This window comes from Xenopus laevis, chromosome 9_10L (genome assembly GCF_017654675.1).
Source record: "Xenopus laevis strain J_2021 chromosome 9_10L, Xenopus_laevis_v10.1, whole genome shotgun sequence".
NCBI classification, from domain to species: domain Eukaryota; kingdom Metazoa; phylum Chordata; class Amphibia; order Anura; family Pipidae; genus Xenopus; species Xenopus laevis.
In genome coordinates this window covers 49,919,147-49,928,080 of record NC_054387.1, presented here as the reverse complement: position 1 = coordinate 49,928,080, position 8,934 = coordinate 49,919,147, and the positions used below count along the sequence as shown (strand labels likewise).

Below are 8,934 nucleotides of genomic sequence, written 5' to 3'. Positions count from 1 at the left end.
AAGACTAAACAGCCCCCACAAGGATATACTTCTCCCTACAGTGAAGCTGAGCCCCGTAGTTGACGAGTGAAGCTCCATTCCCTTTCGTATACATTTTCGCATTTTCAGAGAGGCATTTATAGCACACATCTGAATTCCATTGGAGCAGGAGGCAGCAAACATGCTCAGTTGACACCTCCTTGACCAACTTTGTGTTCAAAGTGAAGGCGCAGCTGGTTACGGGCTTCCTGGGGAAAGTTACGGCCATAGTTTGTGTGACCCACACATCATTAATGTTCTGCTCCCGACTGTCAGGCGTAACTATAGAGGAAGCATGAGGGGGCCTGGACCACGGGGGCAGGTTTCTCTTAGTGTTCAACTCCACCTCTGTTGCCGACAGGTACGAGTGGGAGCAGCTATGCATGCAAGGCCCTCCAAAAAACTTTCTGGGGGGGGGGGCACTTGTGTTACACCCCTGCCTACCGTGATCAGAAGAACCATAATCCTGACGTTTGAAATCCAATGGCTCTATAGAATGATGGAACGTCTTTGTTTTTCTGCTAAAATCCAGTTTTCAATAATCTAGCCACAGCAGTGGTTGAACCTTCTTCTGAATATACTGCTGGGAATATGAAAAAAAAAAAAAAAAAAGCTTAACTTCCCATATTTCCCAGGCAATGTATTAGACAGTTGTGGGTTTTTTTTTCACTAACTTGAAATTTTTCACTGTGTCCAGTTGACTGCAAGCTAGAAAAAAAGGTACCCAGAAAAGGACATTTCCTTTCATTTTAATCATTAATCTTGTGTACAATAAAAAATTTTTTTTTTTTTTAGGTTGAGCTCTTTGGAATGGATTATTCCATTAATAAAAAAGTACTTTAGACAACTTTATCAGTAGGTCCCCTCCCATTTGAGACGCAAACAGGGGCAGATATTGAGTTTAAAGATATAACTAATGACAAGCGAGCAGACTGGGCCTGAGGTTTCGCTGTCTCTGCTCATCTGTATGTATCAGCCGGGGCACTATACTATATGAATATAGACTTGAGGATCCAGCTGCTTTTCAAACCTTTCAAAGCTGCTTGATCCACATTTCGGCCAGGGCATCTGCAGACGTGAAAGTACTTTTCACCTTCTGAACAATAAGGGCAGAGATGCTTAGATTTGGGGAGATCTATCGCCTCTTCTTTGGGTCGACTAATATCCCCAAACTGCCTCCTGCCGGCTAGAATGTAAATCGCCGGCGGAATGGCTGAACGCTTTGTTTTCCAAAGTTGCCTAGTGAGGCAACTTCAGAAAACGAAGCGCACCGATTTACATTCTAGCCGGCAGGAGGCAGTTTGGGGAGATTGGTCTCCCGGAAGAAGAGGAGATTTGTCGATGGGCGACTGATCTCCCTGAATCTGGGCGTGTCTCTGCCCTTAAAAGGCAGCCACCTGTATGGCTTGTTAGCCGATAGGTACTGGAGCATACTCAATTAGCCCATGTTTGGCTACTGGCTGGAGAGATCTACAATGTTCCCATGTATGCTGATGAGTCTGAGAGCTTACCTGATTGGCCCATGTATGGGCAGTTTTAGGGGATAGTAATTGTTTCATTATGACCAGGAAACCAATGAAAAGCTGCCATGCATTTCCTGACTTCATTTTAATTCAGAGACGGCTACAGACACGAGAGACTACACAAGTAAAGCTGGGCATGAACTAGGTCACAAAAGGAACTGATCTTTGCCTGATTTGACCACCCAGGTGCTGGGCTCAATTAGGTTGGTCCAATCATTGTGCCAAAAGCTGGATCATAATGCAGGTCTTTGCACACCTGTTTGGAGAGGACTTACATCAAGAGTTCTTGCCTGCTTGATAAATATCCAGCCCAATTTTGCTACAAACTCCTAAAGCTGCCAACTTGATGGAAATCTGTGTTTCTCTTCCGGAGACAAGTGTGTTCTGATTAGAGAGATATTTGCCCATTGTGGCAGTACACTGGCTGATATCTGTCTGGTACATTACAAAATCCCAGCCTTATGACAGGATGAACTAGAACCCCATTTTGATCAAATTGTTGGCCCAAATGGCAAAATAAGTAAAGATTCAACCCAAGCTGGATGAAGACAGCTTTGTCCATGAGCAGATCTGTTATTGTATGGCTAGCTTTAGACAGTTTGGGGCTTATTTGCATTTCTGCAGTAACGCAATAGAACCAATTTCTTTACGTAAACCCAGACAACCAATCAGCAGTGTGCCTGAAATAAAATGATCCAAGCGAACGGGTGATTGGTTGTTTGCTTTTATATGACTATTTAAAGGAAACCTATGCCCCCATAGACCCTCCTAAGCATCAGATAGTTTATAAATATATATATATATATATATATATATATACTCTAAGTAAATATTGCCCTTTTATAGTCTCTGTGCTGCCTCAGAGATCACCTGACCAGAAATACTACAACTCTAACAGGAAGAAGTGTGGACGCAAAAGAAATTTGTCCGTTCATTGGCTCATGTGATCTAACATGAATGGTTTGTTTGTGTGCACCGTGAATTGTAGGTTCCCAGGGGGCGGTCCTTATTTTTTTTTAAACGGCCGTTTTCCATCTATGATTACCCAATGGCACATACTACTAAAAAAGTATATTATTATGAAAATGGTTTATTTACATGAAGCAGGGTTTTACACATGAGCTGTTTTATGAAATATCTTTTAATAGAGACCTACATTGATCAGGAGTATAGTTTTCCTTTAAAAAATGTCCCAGTGCAAACACCATAAAAAATGGTATATAAAAAAAATACACGACACTGGAGAAGTTTCATATACATATTTATATATATATTTACACACATGTATATCATGTACAAAGCTACATACTAAACCCCTGTGGTCGGGGTTATTGTTGGAAATAAATACTGACCTATGACAAAAAATACGCTCTCTTCTGCGCACAGAAGTTAGGTCTTAACAATTTCAACAGGCAGCAATTGAACGCTCTGAAAATTCTAGCAAGCCCTCGTCATCGGCAAAAATATTCAAGCGCAAAAAAAAAAAAACGACAACAAATGCATTAAAATAGAACAAAAACGTATTAATCAGGATTAGAGGATTTTTTTAAAAAAAAATTAGATTAAATAGAATATTTTAATAAAAGGGTAACCAGGATGGGATAGAGGGGGTTAATGGTTAAAAAAAAAAAAAAAAAGCAGCAGATTAGCTATATCCAGAACTTTGGTACATCCGTGTATGTTTTACAGTGAAATAAATATCTAATTTGACATGATAACCCATTGTGTGGATGGAAAGATCTTTACACCGATTTGGCGTCTCTCTCGTTAAGAACTTGCCCCACCCCCAACCCGATAAAGTGAATAAGTAACTTCATAAGCCTGTGACTGGTATAAACCATAGTTAGTGTTCCTATTTATATGTATATATATATATATTTCTATATAGATCAGAAGCGTAGAAAAAAAAAAAGTAGGGATGCACCGAATCCACTATTTTGGATTCGGTCGACCCCCGAATACTTGGCGAAAGATTTGGCCGAATACCGAACCAAATCCTAATTTTGTTTTGTGACAAAAAGTCATGAGATTTCCCCTCCCCTACGCAAATTAGGATTTGGTTCGGCTGGGCAGAAGGATTCGGCCGAATCCAAATCCTGCTGAAAAAGGCCGAATCCTAGATTCGGTGCATCCCTAAAAAAAAAAAAAGACATTGAAAACACAGTTCTGCCATTGCATGGAGTTCTTCTTTCTTGTCATGTCACAATAGTTAAAAAAAAAAAAAAAAAAAAAAAAAAAAGGGAAAATATATCATATGTACAAGTCGCATTTATTATTTTTGATTTATACATAATAAATGGGGGTATAGGGTATTGTGTGCAAGAACACTGCAGAGCAGCCGTACTATTTGCTTAAAGGGGAAGTTCACTATAAAATTAACTTTTAGTATATGACATAAACAGTGATGTTCTGAGCCGTTTTCCTTTTATTTTTTGTGAATTTAGTTTTTTGTTCAGCAGCCCTCCAGGTTGGAATTTCAACAGCTTACTGGTTGCTAGGATACACAAAGAAGTGGATTGCTTCTAAGCACTTCTGCATTTCACTTTTTTTTTTCTAGATATTGGCTAGAGTGGATACAGTTGGTAGAATTTTATGTCAGAGAGAAAAGGAAAGTCTCATGATGATGCTCTGCTTTAGACTGACCAGAGAATCCGATGACTCCTCTCTGCTCACTAACTTCATTTTCAGAGCAAGACCACAAGATGTTACTTCTCTCACTAACTTTTTTTCTACTTTTTTTTGCAAATACCCCGGACTTATTTGGTGAGGTTGATATTAATATGATGGGCCCAGGAGCAATAATCAGATCATACAGAGGGACCGATGGAGACATGTCAGACACATCAATTCATCAATGTGCTCCTCATCCTCCTACCTGAATGATGTCTGGTGGCCCCTACATGAGCCAATAAGCTGCCAACTCGGTCAGTAGGGATCAAATTGGCAGCTTTATGAAAACACCATAGAAGTTGCAATGGAAAACCTGGAACTGAAGTCAGAAACACGTATTTATGATCATTCTGGCCCAATTTCAAGCAATAGGGCAGCTCCCACTTCTATAAATAGATTACTATGCACACAAACAATCCCCATATATTCTGCAGTCACTCAATGGCTGGGGAAAAAATAAAGGCAACTTGTATACAGATATATTTACACTTTTATGCTGATCATCAGAACTCCATACGCCAGAGCAACTCGTGTGCACACAGAATAACCGTATCCAGACATACGTCGTAGCTACTGCGCTGCCTTATAAGCATCACAACATATATATAAAAGCAGTCCAAAAAAAAAAAAAAATTAAGTTGTGGAGGTGCCCTTATTAAAGGGTAACTTAGACTGGAATATACTCCATGTCTGACCTCTCCCAAATTCTGCCCCCTTTGGAGGCAGATTTATGATTTAGTGCACTTGAGTGGTTTTCATGTATGGTACAAAAGTGAAATGTAAATCACGTGATCTATCCAGAAAGATTTGTTTACATAAAGTGCCGGTAAACTTGATAAGCAAATCATTAGCTTAATTACACCACAGAATGCTCCATACACTCCTCCTTCAACTGTCACGTGTTATATACAAACTGCAAAAGGCTCCCCCCTCCCCTACGAAAAAAGTTTTTGGCCTTACAGTGTGAATAAGGCGATATAAACCCAAAATGACTATTTTAACTCTGCTACATTGTTTTCAATAGTCAGAACCAGCAGTGCAGAGAACAGGACAGGCCGATACTGTTTTCATTACCAGTTATGTTAACACTTGTCTTCAAAAGCACGGAACGTTTATAGCATGAATGCATAGAGGAAAGTTGCTTAAAATTACATTTTCTTTCATTAGGCAAACGTTTTGGGTTTACATCCCGCTTTTACTGGAAGCTACTGAAAAGGGCATAATACTGTCAAAATATTGTCTATGATTCTAAGAGTCAGCCTTACATTTAAACAGTGCAGCATAAAGGGAATATAAATTAATTTAAAAGCTCAGAGAATGACGAGCAGAGAGAAGTAATCTGTCCCAGGTCAATTCTAAACAGAGCAACTTCCTTCTTTTCACCAACTTAATTTTCTGCCATCTTAAATGAACAGCAGTAGTGGTGTGCGGGTCAAGAAATTCCCTACCCTCACCTGACCTTAACCCCGCCCCCTCCCAACCAGCCTGCCGTTCCACCTATATTTATAGGCCCCTGCCCCACAGTGATGTCACAAAAGGGGAGGGGCAGGTGAGTCTATAAATTTAGGGGCTGGAAGCCAGCAGTGCTAGGTCGGGATGGCCCACACATCGCTAAACAGCAGGTGCCGCTGTTATTTCAAACAGTAAGTGTAAAAATGGCTAATATCTTGAAAACTAGAGATAAAAAATAAGAAATTTGACATTCGTTTGTTTTTAGGGTAAGGATGCACCGAATCCACTATTTTGGAGACGGCCGTACCACCAAATCCTTCACGGAAGATTTGTCCGAACCAGATTCTAATTTGCACATGTAAATTAGGGGTGGGAAGGGGAAAACATTTTTTACTTCCTTGTTTTGTTACAAAAACAAAACACAATTTCCTTCCCACCCCTAATTTGCATATGCACATTACAATTTGGTTCGGCCGGGCAGAAGGATTTGGCCGAATCCTGCTGAAAAAAGGCTGAATCCTGAATTTGGTACATCCCTATTTTAGGGTTTACATTTCCTTTAAAGCTGCCAATTCCTATATATAGTAGTGAAATCAGAAATAACTTGATTTATAGTGTATCATAGGGTAAAGTCACTTGTCAATAACTCCCTGCACTTAAGAGTTGCCCGTAGTGTCCTCATCATTAGTCAGTTAGATGTTAAAAAATAAAATACCCTATTTAAAAAAATGGTGTATCTATGTTTGCTCCCTTAGAAAGGATCCTATACTGTCTATGATGGTAAAACCTATTGGATGCACATAGCAGTCCTGTGTTTATTTATATGTGGGTGGGAGATGCCATATTGGTTCTCAGTATGAGGATATAGTTTATTAGGCATGCAGGCGTTCCATCCTTAGTTTGTGCACAGAAGAATCTTGGGTCTTAAGAGAGAACACATGGTCTGCCAGATTGACATTGTTTGTAGCAGATAGCCTTATTATATAAAGCCTGAAACCTATAAATATAGAAAATGAATTAACTATTAAGACCCAATGGGCTAAAACGGCAACTAAGGCCAACTCCAGGGCCGCTGTTTCAGACCATGTTCTGCTTTGTAAATCCTTCCTGCTAGTTTGGCTGAAAAAAAAACCTGTGCTATAACTGGCCTATTAAATTAGGTTTATGCTTTATAAGCCAAAAGTGATACTGTCTGTGACTTTATTTGTGATTTACCCCAAAGTGCAGATATGTTGACAACAGAAAGTGTCGCTGTCAGGAAACCGTAAAAATTAAAAAAAAGTACATCCAATCCTGCTAATGAAAAAAACTCCCATTGCCCCTGTCAGCTACGCTGGGAGTTGTCAATCAGAAATACACCCATGTCTGTTGATATTCTGAATGTGTCCCCGCCCAGCTTTGCTGAACTAAAAACACCCCAAATCCCAATAGGGGGGGTAGTTCTGCAGCACCCGGCCGATCACCGACAAAAACATTGTGCAAAAAGACTACGGATATGCCCTCTGCAACCACAGGGGATGCTGGGAAAAATCAGTGGAAAAAGGGGTCATTTATCAACACTGGGCAAATTTGCCCATGGGCAGTAACCCATGGCAGCCAATCAAATTGCTGCAATCATTGTTCTACTTGCAGCTGGCTTCAAAAAGCTAATCACTGATTGGTTGCTATAGGTAACTGCCCATGGGCAAATTTGCCCAGTGTTGATAAATGAGCCCCGCTGTCTGTTACAGCAAGACTTTCAATGTTAATACCATTATGGTTTGTTTTTTTTATACAGATATCAACTGTTAAAATATCTGATAAAAGGAGGTAAAGAAAAAAAAAAAAAAAACATGCAAAAAAAATACATATATAGTGTTTGTCCGTCTTGCTGGTCATTCACTGCTGCACATGACTTGCCAGACTATTAGGTGACTCCTTTCTACTTTGGCCACAGAAGGCTCGAATTGTAGCGAATCGTCTAGGAGTTCAGAGTTTTCCCCGTCATCCCCTGAAAATGAAACGAAAAGTAGGAGTGGATTTAATGATGAGGCTGGGAGCTGCCATATTGTTTTATGAATATAGACCAGGAATGATCTGTGCTCACAAGAAAAGCCAGGGCTCATTGGTATTTCTCCAATTTAAAGGAGAACTAAAGCTAAAAGGACCCATAACACCATAAAAATAACAAATAAATGCATTTTATATTGTCCTGTTGCCCTACAAACTGGTAAAAGCCGTGTGTTCGCTTTAGAAAGACTACTAAAATAAATGCTGTGATACAAGGCTGATGAGTAATTCATTCAAATTCAAATTACATGGCAGCTCTGAAAGCAGTGCAATTTGCATCAGAATTGAATAATCAGCCCTGCAGCGTCAGTTTTCCGCTTGCTGATTTGTGAAGAACCCTGAATTTAGCTTCTCAACAGCAGTAAAGAGCACACTGAGCATGTCACCGACACTCCTAAGCAAATCCAAGATGGTGACCCCTGTGCACAACTTTGAAGGCTTGGATCATTACTGTTGGCACAGAGATGCAGAACCATTAGGCTGGTGCAGTTTAGTGTAAAAAAAAAAAAAAAACCAAAAAAAAAAACCGCTAAATTTCTACCCATGTTCATTTTAAAGGTTTAATTCTCCTTCAAAGGAAAACTTTACCCCCAAAATGAATACTTAAACAACAGATTTACATCATATTATGTGGCATATCAAAGAATCTTACCAAACTGCAATATATATTTAAAGGAGAACTAAACCCTAAAGTTAAAAAAACCCTTCCCTACATAGACCTCCCTCCCTCCTCCCTCCAGCCTAAGTGTTACCCTGGGCAAATGCCCCGAAGTCTTTACTTACCCCTCCGTGCAGATTCTGTCCAGCGGAGTTCACGGGCGCCATCTTCAGCCGCATCGGTAATCAATGGAATGAGACCGGCGTTCCAGCAATTTTCGCGGGTTTCGGCACATGCACAGTTGTCGTGAAACAGAAAATTGCTCCAACTGCGCATGCGCTGATATGGCACTTACTGCGCAAAGATTACCGAAGAGAAGAAGATGGCGCCCGTGAACTCTGCTGGATAGAATCTGCATGGAGGGGTAAGTAAAGACTTAGGGGCATTTGCCCAGGGTAACACTTAGGCTGGGGGGAGGGGGTCAATGTAGGGTAGCGGCGCTAAAATCCCTCCCCCCCGGGCAAATGCCCCTAACTTGTTACTGACCCCTCCGTGCAGTTCCTCTCCTGTTGAGTTCACGGCAGTCATGCGCTCTTCTTCCTGTAATCGCCGGCATTTGGTGGT

General features: G+C 40.6%; 1 protein-coding gene across 2 annotated transcripts in view; it reads right to left on the bottom strand.

Moving 5' to 3' along the window:
* Positions 1-3,757: 3,757 nt before the first annotated feature.
* The window catches only part of spag9.L (sperm associated antigen 9 L homeolog), a 53,155-nt gene continuing 47,978 nt past the window's right edge, over positions 3,758-8,934 (bottom strand). For both annotated transcript variants that reach the window (XM_041577135.1, XM_041577136.1), the window contains one exon: positions 3,758-7,653. In XM_041577135.1, the coding sequence (XP_041433069.1) occupies positions 7,538-7,653 (116 nt within the window). In that variant the 3' untranslated portion in view covers positions 3,758-7,537. The remainder of the gene's footprint in view (positions 7,654-8,934) is intronic.